The sequence below is a fragment of the Opisthorchis viverrini genome, assembly GCF_000715545.1.
Source record: "Opisthorchis viverrini unplaced genomic scaffold opera_v5_276, whole genome shotgun sequence".
NCBI lineage: Eukaryota > Metazoa > Platyhelminthes > Trematoda > Opisthorchiida > Opisthorchiidae > Opisthorchis > Opisthorchis viverrini.
Genome location: NW_008751931.1, coordinates 331,283 through 348,332, shown reverse-complemented (window position 1 = coordinate 348,332; position 17,050 = coordinate 331,283). Strand labels below are relative to the sequence as shown.

The 17,050-nt window shown below is 43.0% G+C and overlaps 2 protein-coding genes across 2 annotated transcripts in view; one reads left to right on the top strand and one right to left on the bottom strand.

Annotated features, from left to right (window-relative positions):
- The window catches only part of T265_14826 (hypothetical protein), a gene marked incomplete at both ends in the record, with an annotated part of 66,037 nt that extends 50,860 nt beyond the window's left edge, over positions 1-15,177 (top strand). The window contains one exon of the mRNA XM_009175458.1: positions 15,047-15,177. Within this exon, the coding sequence (XP_009173722.1) occupies positions 15,047-15,177 (131 nt within the window). The remainder of the gene's footprint in view (positions 1-15,046) is intronic.
- Positions 11,545-11,769, bottom strand: T265_09403 (hypothetical protein; the record flags this gene model as incomplete). Its single annotated transcript, XM_009175450.1, has 1 exon — positions 11,545-11,769. One exon carries the CDS (start codon positions 11,767-11,769, stop codon positions 11,545-11,547), a length of 225 nt encoding a protein of 74 aa, XP_009173714.1.
- Positions 15,178-17,050: the final 1,873 nt, after the last annotated feature.

The following is a 17,050-nucleotide window of genomic DNA, read 5'->3' as shown; positions in this document are numbered from 1 at the left end:
TATTGGATGGTTTCGCCTTCACTGATGACTGGGTCGTGTGTGCAGAAAGTTGGAGTTGGAGGGAGTTGGAGAGAGGCTTGTGCCTACCCAGCTGGAAAGTTGTGGTATTATTTATGGGGATAGAGAACATTTGGCAAATGCGGTCTGAGTCAAACTCAGTGAAAAGCACTACGCATTGTGATCGACCACCCTGCATGTGGTAAGGTTGTTCGGGATCTGGGTCTTCCGATCCGAGTGCAGCGTGTATTCGTAAATACCAAGGGGAAGCTGATGACTGCTTGGGGCGACAGTCTGCATAAAAACATTGATAATCGTGTTTACGAGAGCTGATCGCTTTTTCTCTCTCAAATCGACGGCTTGTATTTCCAGAATTACTGTTTCCTCGGATGTCTATTCGCAGTATCCAGCTCCGGTACGATCTACTTAGGACGAGAATTGGAAGCGCCCGGCCTAGTCGTGGTGGCCAGACGATCATCTGTCGTGGAAACTGTGGCCACCTGGAGATTTTGGTGCATATTACACACTCCTTCCGGAACACTCATGATGGTAAATGTGCTTGACATAACCAGGTTGCAAGGGGACCAGAGACGTCTCCGTCGCCTGTGATGCATCATTTTTGAGGAGCTGAGAGCACTTACGTCGACCTCTTCCATCAAGCCTGACCTAGTAGCTGTTACGGAGTGCCGAGCAACTGTGATGGAGGTAAGCATAGTTTTGGATGGGCACGGAGTGACTGTGTGGAATGAGAAGAAGCAGGTGTATGGTGCTGATGATCATACCCTCGCCATCATCTCAGTCGTGCAATCGATCGTAATGTCGACATTTTGGCCCACCAACCGATGGCCATTTCTTCTTCTTCTTTCCTTATCCACCAAGATTTTTGCTGAATATGGGCTTCATAAAGTCAGGGTCAGCGGCTTGTTTCCCCCCCATTTGGGCTCTCTACGTAATTAGGACACTTTGTGCGTGGCAATTGGCACTAGGTGTCCATTTCTTCTACTGACTTTCACACCTGACCCAGTATGACGGACGCTGTGTGCTTGATGTGCGAGTTTTGTTTGTCATATCTTCAAATGCTGGTCTTTGCACGCGTCTTTCCACTCTGAACGTTGTTACATACTTTGGGATTCACCTTGTCTGATTGGAGATTCTTGGAGGCACGCCTTCGAATGGAACACTTCCTCGTCTTATCTAGCATTCTCCTGCACACGCTTCCAAATCTGTCTAAGTTTGTGACCATAATCCTGAAGAATGAACGGCAAAATGTAGATATACTATTTGTCTGTGGAAATTTTCTTGATTGTCCGACACTCTTGTGGCAGGAAACTGTGTCGAGTCGTGCCAAAAACGTCATTGTAATACGATTTTCCATGGCACTGGGTTTCTCTGCCAGATGGGTGCTTATCGCTTTTTATGTAAACTCTGACGCTGTCCTAACTAGTAGCGCCCACAGAATCCGTGCAGCATTAAAGTGCGTTTACCACAGCAAGATAAAAGATTTTTGTCAGGATCTGTCGTATAATTTCAGAGGTGAATTTACTGGTATACAAAAGTAATGCATTAGTCAGCTCTCACACCCTTTGTGATTGGATATAACCGAACAGAATGAGGGCTGGCTTCCACCTTATGGCGGTGCATGTCTACAGACGGCACTAGCAAAGCATTGCATGTGATGCAGTCGGTAGCAGCGTATACAAAGTGGACGGACAAGTGGAGTGTACTCAAAGTAGCAAATGGGACAGGATTTTATCACGTGATTTGCGTGCCCGTGAAACAAATCAGACACATGATCTGGTGAGTGCTGATGTACTGAATAAATTACGCTAAGTTGGCTGAGGGAACTAGTGACCGCTTCAGGGCTCTCAGACCAGAACACCGTAAACCAACCGTTCATCTGGATTCGGTTAGTCTTCAGTTCATATCAAACTGGTGCACAAAAGAGCGCAATATGCAAGAATTGTTAGCGAATTCCTACTCTCTCTGTGTCAACGCCAAGATTTTGTGGTAACGATTGAGCCTGCATGGTTTCGTACAAATGTGACAATCTACTCGGAACAGAACAGTCCTATTCACATTCATCACTGCTACCCAGGCATGTTTTTCTGGCGTCAGAAAGATGTGTATCATCTCGAAGTAAAATAATAAGCATTTACACCTTTGCTGCAGTAAGGATTACAATAATTCTATAACTCTGTAAATCTTATGCGGAATGAGCCCTTGAAGCTGTGCGATCACCTGCTTTGAATCTAAGGGTGGCCATTTCATTAGGACATTTTGACTGTCGTTTTGGAATGTTGGTATAATCCGATAAATACGAGTCGCATGTTCTTGTTTAGTTGTGAAGCAACTTTGACTGACAGTCTTGACAACAGACCGAATGGTCTCTTAGGTCCATTGTTGTTTTTGTTCCGAATCGCGCATGTGTGATTGTTGCATATCACGTGAGAAACGATCCGATGATACACCGGCTCTTGAAACTAACTGTTTTTATGACAGAAATGAGCGTATTATCAGTAGATAGCAACTGTTCTTTTATCGAAGTTATTCTCCGGGTTTTTGGGATAGCCATAATTGAAAGAATGTGCGGCGACAGGCCATACAAACGACGCTGAAGTAAGAAATCGAAAGTCGCGTGGCACTGACAAGAAGATACTCGGTAGAATGAAACCGAACCACGAATCCCCGCTTGTTGAGAGGTTGGTTTACCGACTGAGCTATTGAGGGCGCAATATGTGTGGTACTTCTTAAATTTGCCATACCACACCAATGTGTTAAAAGCAAGGTACTACGGAAAACCTATCGACGAACTGTTTCACAAAAGTTTGTAGACAAAAAGAGACGGTTGATGAAAAATTCTACGTCTAATTTAGACTACACCGAATTCTCCCTCGTAGTGAATTCCATATAATAGATGTGAAAAAAATGCAGCTGATGGGTAACTCGATTAGTCAGACAAATCTAATCAGCGAAAAAAAGGACGATCACAATTCCCAGCAAGCCATTGTAGAATTTTTTTCTGAGTGTCGATGAATTGGAGTATCTCTTCAGAATGAAGTGTGTCTTTGTTATCAGGCTGCCTATCTGAAATTTGTTGGTGAACGAAAACTGCGATTATAAATTTTTAGTCGGCTGATGGTGTCAAAACTTGTTCAGAAAACCACCACAATCTATGAAAGATCAGAAACGGCATTATGGACAAGTCAGATGTTCCTGATTTGTGGCACTAAAGAAAAATATGTGGTCACAACTGAGGATGCTTCCACTCTAATACAGGCCTGAATTCACGAATTCAAAGGCTAATGGAGTAATCCGCTGATCGAATCATCTATTCTTTTATGTAGTAAGTTTTGTCCGGATCCTTTGCTCTGCTCTTAACTTCCACGAGTATCTTCATTCACGTGAAACAGTTCAATGACCCACGCGCTTCAGAAGGTCGTTATCCTCGTTCTTCTCACAACTTTCTCGTGTGTCTTCAATAGCTATTAGTTTGTCTTATATATAGATCCTTTGCTAAATTTCAATTTTGCAGACTACATTTTGGGGGTAATTTCGGGAAACCTTCTATGCAAATGGTACTACCAATTTGCCAGTTGGTCTCAGCCTGCCAATCACAACTGTTTGCAGATGAGTTTGGTTTTAAGGGATGGTTCAGCTGAATCCAGCTGAATGTTTCATCTTTGATGTTCTTCAACTGTTAATGCTACACAAGTGCCGGCTCATGTTTCAATGGTATGGTGTTCAAGATGTTGTCGTACTTCCTTCACGGGACACCCTCATAAGGTTGCTAAAAACTCATTGGCATCTCACGACCATCTTGAAAGTTTTTGGGGCTTTTCTTAGGGTCGCATTCTCAGAATCTCTGTCAACGTCATGTTTTACTTGAACCTAGATTGCAGGCAGCATGCCATTTTTTGGTTTTGGCTGGGGGCTGAAATGGATCCAACTGAATCTGTCGTTTGAGATGCGTGTAATGTGTTCAGTTCAGTCTAAACGTGAAATCCCATGCGGTTTGAGAATGTTTGCGCCATTAAGAGATATACAGCGTCATTTAAAGTATTCTTTTGTGGTTGATTGTAACTTTGCGACTACGAAACACAAGATTCAGCCTTTGGTACAGCAAGAAAAAAAGTCCTGTCCGGCATAACGTGATTTTTTGTTTTGATCTCATTACATGTGGGATAAATTGTACCCACATACAGCTGCTTTTTCATTAAAACGAAGTCACACAGACGACGACACCTTTAATGTGTCATGTTGGGTGGACTAAGCAAATAGTTCTCTCTTTCTTTCATACCAACATTGAATGAACGATGCTCAGATACACTGGCAAGGAAATGGAAGTTCAAGCAAAATAACAGCCGCGTTTTAGTACCAGTCGGAGGTTAGGTATGACGTTTAGTATACACTGAGAGTGATATCGGAGATGAGCAGTTTGGTTCAAAAGATTTACGATGTACCGGATAGTGTATATGCACACATACATATATCATACATATATTGTGCATACGTATGTATATATTGTTTTGTGTATTTCTCAGCGCTGCCACCCTTTTGGGTTCAAATTCGCTAGCAACCAGAACAACCAGAAACATACTTGCCTACCGCTGATTTCCTGGAGTTAGGATTTTATCCTCGCGATTTCCGCACTTGCCCGTTTTAGTTGTATACTGATTTCATCGGAGGGTCTTCCACTAACAGGAACTCGTAGATAACCTAATGGTATTCCAGTCAGTGTTTCGCTAGAGTTACTTTCATTCGCAGGGGAACAATGTGTCGGCCGTATCCTGATTGTGGAGGAGTGAGACAAGACATGTCTAGGCAAAGTTTTTTTCATTCAATATTTCAATATATTTGTGCCAATGACTGCTGATTACAGTTTCAGAGAACATGAACTCAATCACCCATTTTCCGGCATTGGAATGGGGTCTTTCTCATATCTTATTAGCTCGGCATGGGCGGTGATTTTGCTGCAAAGGCGAAACCCTATGAGAGTTTTCTCTTAGTGCATTTTGTTACTGCTTTCCACCTGCTGAATACCTACGGTTGGACGATTTCTTACCGGTAAATTTATTGGGTTGGAATTTGGACACTATTAGTGCATACGTATGTGGACCTGTAGGGAACGACCACAATGAGGCACCAAGCTAGGTACTTATGTAGCTAGCTTACCGGATAGATATGTAGACAAATAAATAGATAAGTAAATAAATAAGTAGATGTACAATCGAAATCAGATAGATTACGTGTCAGCTTTGACGCACTACCGTTAAACGCCACACGGCCTCAGTTGCACCTTGTTTGTCTTGGGCAAAGATTCATCGCTAAACACATTTCATTAAAGCAGGAAATTTCCTTCGCCATATTTTTTGCAGAAGCAATTCTGCACGACGTGTACTAATCACTATGCTAGCATCTTACTGCATGTTTCGGACTTTCCAAGGTAAGCGTAATTAATTATCACCATACATTACAAAGCTTCATTTAGTGTCAGAATTAGATATGAACTCTGCAACCGGTTACGACTTTACGGTGCGTGACATTCAAAATCTCTCACTAGTTTCATCCACCCACTGAACGTGTTGTAGGGAACACAAACCAACAAACCAGTACCGTCCAGAAAACTTTAAAACTTATCCACTCAAACATCAGCGGGCTGCTATTTATTTGACCGTGGCTAATTGGAATGTTCCTCGTGAGTATTGTGTCATACAGCTGGTCAGTGTCATTCAACGCACAACCTACTCGATCCGATTCTGCACCGCAAAAATTGCGGATAGTCTAAGATATGACAGAATGTTCCGTTTTATCCTGAAAGGCGCCACCAGAACACGCTTTCGAAAAGCGCCTATACTGAGAAGCCGTCTCTAAGATATTGCAAGGACGTTCACCGTTTTGGTGTGCTCCGATATATTTGGTGTGACCCCACCTCCGCAATCTACAATGTTTTCGGAGTTAGGGCATATCATTATTATGCGGTCAAGCATAGCTACAGTGACGCAAGACTTGACTTTCGTCGCTGGATAAACACATGGGAGGGCAATCAGATACACAGCACTTTTTGTAATTAACGTCGGTCAACACAAGATCAAAATGGGCTCCAAAAGTTGTCTGGAGTACCTCCTGGTGAGTTCGAGATAAGCATGATGAACAAATGACCTTCTGATAGAATCAAGTGGGTCCATATAACTTTGTGACATTTATTCCGCTGTTTTTCTTCGGATGACTCGGGTGTTTATCTAGTGTATGCAGATATTATTAGCTCACATACTATTGGGATGACGGTGAGGAAACTCACCGTTTGGTATTTTATGATTTAGGAGTGTCAGCTGGCTGAGTTAGCAGCTTTGAGCGACCAGCACATTGTGTTTACTTGATGCTGATGATTGCGACAGTAGTGCAGAAAAATGCTGCAGATGACGTTCCTGAGTAAATTCCGCTCGATAGTTCGAATAAAACCGTTGGGCCCAGAAAACTGGACTGTTGTCAGAGGGAACGGAAACAATATGAAACGTTACAAAACAACAACAATCACTAAGAAGTGGTGTCCTTTTGCTTAGGTCGTTTTCACTGAAGTTACTCTCATTTTCACAGTAGACTGAACGAAGCTCTGAACAGCACCGACACGTCAGTACTGCCACTAACATCAGCCCATCACTTCTCGAACGGTGTGAAAACTTGCAAATTCTACAGACAACGAATGTCTTATTAAATTTGTTACGATTTATAACGGTCAAATTCAATCACGTTGCTATGTAGCGTTTGAATCAGGCCAACATTTATTGGCCGTTGTTAAATCTGTCGAACGAACGTTTGCCAGAATATTTCGTTGGTATTTGTCTTTGTTGAGACTGTTTGAGACTGAATACGGTTGTATTCATAGATAGGGGCGATTTCGTGTCCGCCTAAATTGGATAGCATAGCGAAAATTCACCAAAAAACTAGGGAGATTCTAGGCCACCCAAGAAGAGTTGAACAAACGTTTCTTCGTTAACCCTACCACTTGCAGCTTTTCTGGTTAATAATGTGGGAGCTTAGCGAAAAGTTGTTGCGTACCATTTAGATTTCGGTGCCCGAGCCACACTGAACGTCAAACACGGTGATCTAAATTATATCTTTTTGAGTGATATTGACCTGTATAACAGGGACCTTGTGAAACAGCTGATTCATTTCCATGCCCACTGAACGGCGATGTGTCTTTGTGAGCAAAGCAGCTAATCTTTTCAAAATCCAAAATCACATTATTCTCGTTTGAACACCCCTTCGCCTGTCCTGGTGCAGCTTTCCTCGTGCTTCCACAACGTGGGAAACTGGACTCTAGTTTCGCTCGTATTGGAGTTAATTAGCAGCGCATATCCTTGCTCCTGCTGGGGTTCGAGCTCCAAACATCTGACGTGGGAGTCAAGCCTGGTTACATCACCCCACTTTGAAAGCTGGACCAGTCGAAATTTTCACGTCTGGACAGGCATATCTGTTCATGCCTGAGCGATGTCATTAGCCTGTCCGGCCCGTCGAACAATGGATGACGCAGTAACTGTCCTGTTATGTTGTCGTTCGGCTGACCCACCTCTCAAAACTTTCAAGTCAAGTAGCGAAACGGAAGCTTGAAACCTACTAGACAAGGAAGGTTGAGAAATTCACTTACATCAAAACTGCTTTTCTTGGAGTTTATGCTTCATTAATTTTAGCTGGGTCTAAAAACTACTGTAAATTTGTTGAATGCGTGCGCTCACAACGGCATTAAGAATGAATTTCCGTATTCAAGAGGGTGTAATATGAGTTGTGAAAACCAAATGGATTTGCAAATGAGTGTATTTCTGGAAAATAGCCCGATTTGGGTTCAAGTAGAACAAAAGGTTGGCGCCTACCTAACGAGCCCCGAGAAGGGCAAAACCGGTCGTGGGCTGTCAAAACGTTTTCAGCAACCTTGTGATTAGTTTCTCTAATGAAAATATACTGTGATTTCTTGAATATCCTGCCAACTGAAACATCAGGCGGCCTGTGTGCAGCACATTCAGTTGTAGAATATCATCAGCGAGAGATTCAGTTGAGTCTCTCGTGAAAACCAAATTAATTTGCAAATGAGTGTATTTATCGAAAGATTTGCTTGTTTGAAACTTGATTTGTGCTAGTTCTACCTGTCGCCACAAAATAGTGAATCACAAACCTAGTTTTCTTAGCTCATCATAATGCTAACAATAATTCTATCCACAATTCTTCCTTCGGGTCTACTTTTTGCGGCTCCTTCTGGTTCTTTAGTAGGTTATAGAAAACTCCATGTAGTTTACCCACGCATCGAGTGCGATGCCCCAATTATTTCAGTTGTAGGTTTTTCCTCAAACTTCTCCATTATAAAACCTTTTTTGAGGGTACAGTTTACCTGAGCTTTGTTGGGTGTGGTTCATCAAGACGATAGAATTGTTGGTGGGGATACAACTGTGTGATTTATTGTCAGGCTTATCTTGTAGTTTAGTGAATCTGTGGCAAAAATTGCTTACATCTACGCAGCCGTTTTCATGGTAAAAGGAAGTGCCAAACTAATATGAATAGCCTTTTGAATTATCAATAAAAGACTAGTAATTTGGTGCGATGTAATCGGAAATAGTTAGAAAGTACAACAACTGTTTTAAGTGATTATTTCGCATGCACGTCTTGATAATCTGAACTGATGTCTGGCAGAGCGGGACAGACTGCGATAAACTGCTTTATCATAGAATTGTGGTGATTCACAAATTCGCTGATTTGAATCCATTATGCCAAACTGCTGCCGTCTCATCGATTGAAGCAGTTATGTATGTTGTCTGAGTTCATTTCAACAGTCTCATTATTGACCGATGGCCAGACTTGGTGGTCTCGTAGCAGACGGATTTTTTTTTTCATTCGAACGTGAATGTGAGTTGAGACTGATGAGCGATCAGCTCGAGTGGTCCTTAATTTTTCCTCGTGGGATTTCGATGCACTCAAATGATGCAGTTGGTACCCGTGTATTTGAGTGTCGCAACTATTAATTAAGCGTAGGGAGTTCATTTGTGTTCCAAAATTTCCAAAGCCAATGGTAGATTGTGTCTGCCCAGCTAAAATTTGTTCACCGGGGAGAATCCCAGAGTCCTTTCGTTTAAAGCAATATGAACACATTACGTAACTCACAAAGCATTTGTCTGCCATCGTAGAAACATTATTATCATTCTTTAGGCTGCTAACATTTTATTAACATTACTAACATTTCCTAACATTTTACATTTCTTGACCTGAAAAACAATCGGTGGATGTTGAGAGAACCACAAACTTTGTAAATGTTTGTTTTCCGTTAGATTGTGAGCTGGTTTCCGACAAAAACCAGACAGTTCTGCACCGATCCGTCTGGAACTAGTGAAATGCGTTTGAAAATCTCAGGCTTATTCGTGTTTTCTCCTCAGGCATGGACCAATCATTTGTTATGAACCAAGGATCTTCAACAATCACAATGATGAACGTTCCCAGAAGTCTTTATTTAACATGAGCACTTTTAAAACCCTATCAAACTATTTCTTCGGAATCAAGGCGTCCGTTATTTGCCTTGGTTCCGTTTGTAAACTCCAGTCACCAAAATCTGAAAAAGTTTTATTACACCAAATAGCACCTTTTTGTAGAGACACATTTCAAGAGTTAAATATCTCCATTGAAATGTCTCTTTTACTCATACTCCATAACCGAAGCAACATGATTTTGGTGGCGTTAAATTCAAAACGATCCTAATATGAAGGGATGATCTGTGTCTCGTGTTGTAGGTTGATCTAGATCACAGAAACTGAAGCAACGCTCTTTCTCAGCCTTCAGGTTTCCTGGTAAACTGTATCCACAGGTAAGAGCACTGGGATTTTGGTTGTTGGTCTGTTCGCCGAGCTTGGCAGTTGGGTTGCAAACTTTTCATCACCATCCGAGGTGACATCGTCAGTGCAGGGCTTAGTGGGTGAATTCCTCCTCTTCTGCCTCGGATTATATAGCTGGAGACGGTCGTCGTGTAGTTTGATTGGTCTCCTGTGATTCTCACGTGGTTTCAACTTCCTGTGTCTGGTTGGTTCGTTGGGTGCATTCAATTCGGCAGTTCTGACCCAGTCTATCAGCCGTTACGAGCGAAAGAACCACACGGTCACGGGACTCGGAGCTAAGAAACCTAACGGCAACCAACGGAGTAATTGGGTCAAAGGAAGACAATCACGAAAAACAGAAGGCCAATCAAATGAGGAAAACCCACCCAACAAAGCAAGAAGGAAACGACCGAATCACAGCATGACAACCACATACAGAACTGCCGAATTGAATGCACCCAACGAACCAACCAGACACAGGAGGTTGAAACCACGTGAGATTCACAGAAGACCAATCAAACTACACGACGACCGTTTCCAGAACTACCAGATACTGTTTAGAAGCTATATAATCACAGGCAGAAGAGGAGGAATTCACCCACTCAACCCTGCACTGACGATGTCACCTCGATTGGTGATGAAACGTTTGCAATCCAACTGCCAAGCTCGGCGAACAGACCAACAACCAAACAGCGCACCCGAGCTACCTACATTCCACAACATTGCCAACTGGGACTTTAACCGTTTTGAGTAAGAATAAACACGTTAAACGATTAGGCTGACGCGAGAAGTCAGGCAGGGGCGTTCGTTGCAGAGGTGTTCATTTCTAAGATCGTATGTGGTTTGGTGAAATACCTAACCTAATGATAATATATTTTTCATGGTACTCCATTGTCAATGGACCTCACCTGCAATGCCAAAGTCATCTGCTCATCTCACGTCAGAGTTTACTGATGCATACTTTATTTAGATCAAGCTAAATAGGCAAACAAACACGCACACAAAGACTTATTCAGGAGCTATTTCATCAGCTTTGGTCAAATGTGTTTTGTATCTAATATTGAAGAGAAGAAACTGGATGAGATGAGTAACGAATAGGGACTGGAGTTAGACACTCGCCCTTGGACTCGAAGAAGCTATTTGAGTTGAGCGCTAATAAACCATCACAATTTATTGTGACCTTTACTGTTTATCAAAAACCTAAAATAATATTTCAATCAACTCAATGTTCTTATTGCAGAAATCCTCTGGAGATCGCTGATACAATGGTGGGCGCCATGGTACTACCTGGTGACACTTTCCGTACCAGTGTTCTAATTTCACATTTCTTCCTGGTGATGTGCAGGCGTTGGTGAATCACATAAATATGAAAGAACTGGTTAGTATCTTTTGTTTCTCGGAAACAACAACAACACTTCGAGGTCAACGTTTCTACTTTTTGGGAAAGCAGTTGTTTATGTCTAAGGTGCGAAAGCGCATATCTGTGTGGAATAAGTCGTTTTTGCAAAGGAACTGTACAATCACTTCTAATGTACCGATCAGTTAAGTATTGTGCATAAAGCACGATGACTTTTAAACAGACCAATTTATCACGAGTGAGTGCTACTAAACTCATGGGTTCCATTCATCATGGATGCAATTTGGTGACGTAATAAATGTCGATGTGTTAATTATCTCGTGGCTCTTTTAGTCACCCAATTCAAAATGGTTCCATTCGTATGTTGCTCAGTGGTCCTGTTGGAGGTAGGTTGGTTGAATTAAGTTCCAGTGCAATAAACTCACGAGTATCACCGAAAGCATACGGAAATTCGTCATCAACATCTACCTGAGGTGTTCCAGGTAGCAACCAGAAAATCTCGCAAACCGATACTTCCGCATAAGGGCTGGTGTGATGCGGAATCAGCCGATCTGATCGTTCAGTCATGCCGAGGCATCGATCGATTCTTATGAATCAGCGCACGTTACTTTGTTTGGCCCTTATCCGTCGATTTCAGCGTACTATACTGGATTATCATCTTACCCAGTCATGCCATCGGCGTGTGCAACTAGAGGGACAGCCCAAAGACCGCCACCGCTGTGTCAAATGCACATATATCATTCGCCATCATCCTCATCCAGCTTGAATTGTTCATTCGTACTTGGTGCTCAAACTCACACATACATCCCTGCCCAGCTGGTTTGGCTAAACTTGCCCACTTGTACAATTTGAATCCACTTATACTAACTTACGATTTCGCCATTGCGTCTGTCATATTACTGAAAGGATATCAACCCAGTCGGCTTTGCCTCTCACCCACGTCGAGGGCAGACATCTGAACTAATGGATTCAGCCATCTGTATTCACAGATCAGCCGCTAATTACGCCCACTGCGTAAATAATTGCATGATGACGTTCCATGCATTTCTGAGAGAATTCCATAACCATTGTTGGTAGAACAGTTTTCAATGTTAGTATCGAAAAGAAGTCAACACTTGCGCGTGTAAACTTTGCAATTTTTCGGATAACCAGGATGATGTCTGTCCATTTATGTATCCTATTAAGAGGTAGTATCAGCTTGGCAAAGGGCAAAGTGTATAAGTCTCAAGAACGAACAAACAAGCACCAGTCAGCCAATGCACTAATAGTCAATCAGCCAATCCAGTTTTCCGGCAACACATAAAAATCGACGGAGTTGCAGTTCTTAGTGATCTAGAAGGTATGCGCAAGCTCTCCACTAACAACCAAAAGGAACCGTCGAAGAAACCAGTGAGGGATGGCTATTAGTTGAGGACATGGTTTTCAGGATTGGGCGTCATTAGCACAAGGTTAATATTAAATCACAAAAGAGACATACTTTTGCAATCAGGCGATTCTTATTTCGCATTTCTTCACTTTGTTTCCCAACAAATATCCCATATAATATTTTTGTTCCTATTGTATCTCGTTTTATTTGCGAATGGGCCACACCATACAATATGGAACACTCGCAGGTTTGATCAAACTGCCTCATAAACAGAAGAGATGTGGTACAAATATAGATTGCATCTTATGTTTTCTACACACTATTAAATAAAAGTTCGGTGTCTTTGGAGGTTTTAAACGGCGGAAAATAATACGGACGTGATGATTGCACAAAACGTCAATAAGAAAATATCCTTATAGCTAAGACATACTGGTGTGTTGGCAAGGTATGCCCGCCTTCTTTACCTGAAATATCATCGGTTGTGTCAAACGAACAACATTTTACCGACTGGCCAAAAGTGAGAGAGCGGTTCAAAAGCAAGAGTGATTGTGCGGCCAAGATAAAATGTAAAATAAAAGTGAAATCAAGTCTGTTGCAAGCTGACAAATAACGATGTGTCATATGTGTCTTTACTATACAATATAGATGACCGTGCCACGGTTCCGGCAAAGACAATAAGTCAAGGTAATGATCAGATCAAGTCACAAACAGGAGACTCATCCGGATTCATTTGGGTTTCCCGCCAATACCAAATTCGGGTGCTAGTGAAAACATTTGTCCGAGTCAAGCAATATTCATAGGAATTGGTGCTACAATTGGATAACAAGGTAGCTCTGGCTATATCAACCCCACCTTGGTGACGAATGACGCGTACATCGACGTGGCTGGTGCAGAACGTTTCAAATATAGTTTATCCTCATAGGGGATAAGTTTGCAATTTATGGGGCAGAGAGTTCTTTTGTATGGACTTGAAGAGTTTGTCTTTTTAAGTGTCCGGCGAAATAAAACCTCTGTCACTCCAGATCATCTCATCAGTGGGGTGTGTTTCATCTTAGTTTAGTTCCTCTGCGAAAAAGCATTTCAAAAGTAATCCAGGTTGTTGATCGACCGAATATATGCTGGCAGAGTCCTGTCGGCTGTCCGAGGTCTGGCCACAGAGGTCTGGCTAAAACAGAAAGTAAACACTCACCACTGGTACGCAAACCCCAGTCATTAAACATTTGCTGCTAGGTAGGTCATTCGCTGGGAACTCAGTGTCCGTGGGAGCCTGATGTATAAAACCATTTGAAACTTTGGGTTGAGTGGAATTGACAGCTTCGTCTCATCCAAGCTACACCATCTTTCGTCGATGCTTTGGCTCTTAAACTCGTGCAGTAGCTTAATCCTTGGCTTTCTTGGCTTGCCGGGCATTTGCTGGATAACATTGCATACTTGAATGCGTCTTTATTTTACGGCGAAGCCTTTGCTATGTTGAGGTGACAAAAACTATATTGTGATATCAATGGGCCAAGACATCCAACCGGGCTTTCCATTAATTAGCCTAATGTTGTGAACTTGCCTTCGATTTCAAATCTATTTGCAAGTTGCCTCATGCCCAAGGTCACTTACAGTGTGTCAAGAATCATGTTGATGATATGCGGTATATGGTGCAAAGCCTGGCATTATAGTGGCTCGAATTTAAGCTTTGCTTACTAGTCAAAACTTGCCGTACCACTGGTCTACTCTGATCTGCTCAGAGCATATTTTACTAATTCACGCAAATCCGGGCACTGATGCAGACTCAGAAATGACTTAGGCGAGTGAACGTGCAGATTTTTGTTTCGAGACATTACGCAGTATAAGAAAAGAAACCACACTGTTTGTTTATTCATCACTAGGGTTCGGACCCCATCCATTGTGCCCTTTACGTTTCATAACACTGCAACTCCTCAGCGTAGCACAACAGAATTTGCCATCCACTGATATGCCGTGGAAATAGCAACCTGACAATATTCCATTAACCAAAAGCCGTACGGTATTACATTTAAAAGCCTTCAGCGTTCATACACTTGGACGTTCACTAGTGTAAAGGCGTAGTAGTCTGTGGTCGTTTTGAAGTTCCACCCGGCGTCTAACTGAAGGTAAAGTTTATTACGGAACCTGTGAAACTGCTTCACAGTGTTCCTTAACAGTTGCGTAATAGCCAACAAATATCCGAGAAATTTAAAAAAGACGAGTGAGAATAGTCAATTCTTAAAGACTGTGTAAGATATTTACTTTCTTGTCTAATGAACTGTAACTGCTGACAAGTAAATTCGCGGTGGAGGGTTTTCTTCCTTCCACTTGGTGCCATGACCGGAATACAGATGATGATCTTTTGGCCACAACCTTTTGAGGATGGAGATGTGCCGACCTTCCTGCAAGACTTCGGAGTTGTTTCGGAGGCGGCTAGGCTGTAGAACGACCGGGGTAAGTTGGCGGCACTAAAGTCCATCATAGGAGACCGAGTGGGGACAACCCGGGATGCGGCCAGGAGACCTTCGAAAGATGAACTGACCCTCCGCGAAGAAACTCCTTGCAGCGGAGTTCGACTCAGTGGCCGACCGCCAGGAAGCCAAGAGGTGGTTTAAGTTGGTTGGGATGGCACAGGGGTGCGACTCGACCTTACTCTTTGCTGGGCACCAGTCGTTGGATTGTGACATGTAGGGGCTGAATGCAGTGTCTCGCCAACAGCATCTGTCTGACCAGCTCGTCGAAGGTGTGCAACCAGCGCTTGGTTTTCCTTTGAGGTTGGGAACAACAACTGGCTATCTGAGCTTGGGGAAGCTAGTTTATCTGGAACGCGAATTAGCCGAGGAGCCATTGGCAGGGTTGCAGTCACAGAAAAAGAGGGAGGATTCATCAGGACCTGCAAACGAAAGTGGGCCAAGTCATCGAATAGCTTGCGGACATAATGACAGAATTGTGCAGACATCTCAAACGAGCCGGTGCTACAACTCTGGCCTGTTCGACCACTGGAAGACTCAGTGCCTTCGTACCCGACAGCCAGTAAAAAAGGGCTCCTTGAATGACTTCTGTTTTTTCCTGAAGGGTTGCGATTAGTTCAGTGACACATGCCACGATACAGACCGTTATTGAGATAGACAGGAAACGGGAGCTGTACCCGATTGATACAGGAGCAGGGTATCGTTGAGGCAGAGTGGGCTCGAAGCTGAATGCAAACAGTGCGCGCTAGCTGTTAGGGTAGTTGGGTGCTGACTAAAAACTGACGGCTTGTAAATACACTCACTGCGCCTAGAGGACAGGTCGGTGCAGTATGAGTTTGGGAGGGGACCTTTTGGTGAACGTAGAATCCGTGGTTGCCCTGAAGCGGGACAAACTAATTACAAAATATGGCTCAGTCATGCTTGAACTTTACACTAACAACGCCGTGAGCGAACTGCATGTCCAAAAGCTTCTGTTTTATAATTTGTCATCGGTTTAGTCTGCGGTCGAAGATTGCTCCGAAATGTTTGCAGGAGATTAAGAGTTGATTGGCTGTTGCTCGTAGATTAAACACGAAGTTCCCTTCTAGTCAGAACGCTTTCGATCCTACGGCCCCCATCTGCTACCGTTTCACTGACGAGCGGAGGTCTGGAAACAGGTTCTAAAGATTTTGGAAAATGGTGTACACGAAGAAGAGAACAATTTACACAACTTTTCAGTTGTGCTTGTGAAGAAGGCGAACGGGAAATATCGCTTTAGCGTGGATTTCCGGCATCTCCTCGGTTGCAGAGATTTTCGATTTGTTCCAGTAATCCTGATATTTCACAGTTCTCGATTTGCGTTCCGGATACTGCCAGATAGCTATCAAGCCAGAGGACCGGGAGGAAAGCGCTTTCACTGTTGGGGACACGAGAATCAATTTAGGCGAGTGCCCTTTTGTTTGTCAAGCACATCATTCATATTCGGGCTCTCGCTTCTCTCTTTGACGAGGGGACTACGAAATGGTGCAGTGTACGGAGACGAAATCGTCGTAAATAGCGATTCGGGACGAGAGCATGCAGTTCACTTGAGGGCCATATTGAAGCTTATCCGGAAGACTGGGATGCGGATAAATGAAGCCAAGACGCAACTCGCTCTTAATTCGGTAACACTACTTGGGCGTAAGGTGGGTTATGGTGAGGTTGGATCACTTCCAGAAAAAGTGACGAAGATCGAGGTCTGTGCAGTCCACTACTCGAAGTTGTCCTTAAAGAAGAGTAACATACTACAGTCGATTTGTCAGAGATTTCAGCAAGGATGCTGCTCCACTGTACAAATTGCTGTATCAAACATGATAGCTCGAATGGACGCGTGAGAATGTTCAGGTTTTTTAAAAACGTGCATATAGGATGTTTACTTTCCTTTCCGACAGTTTGTAACGGTTTAGTTGGTGTCTGCTAATAAGCAAGTAGTCAGCGAAGGGATTCCCTACTTTCACTCGGTTCTTAATAGAAGTTTTATGTAGCTTATTTTTATAAA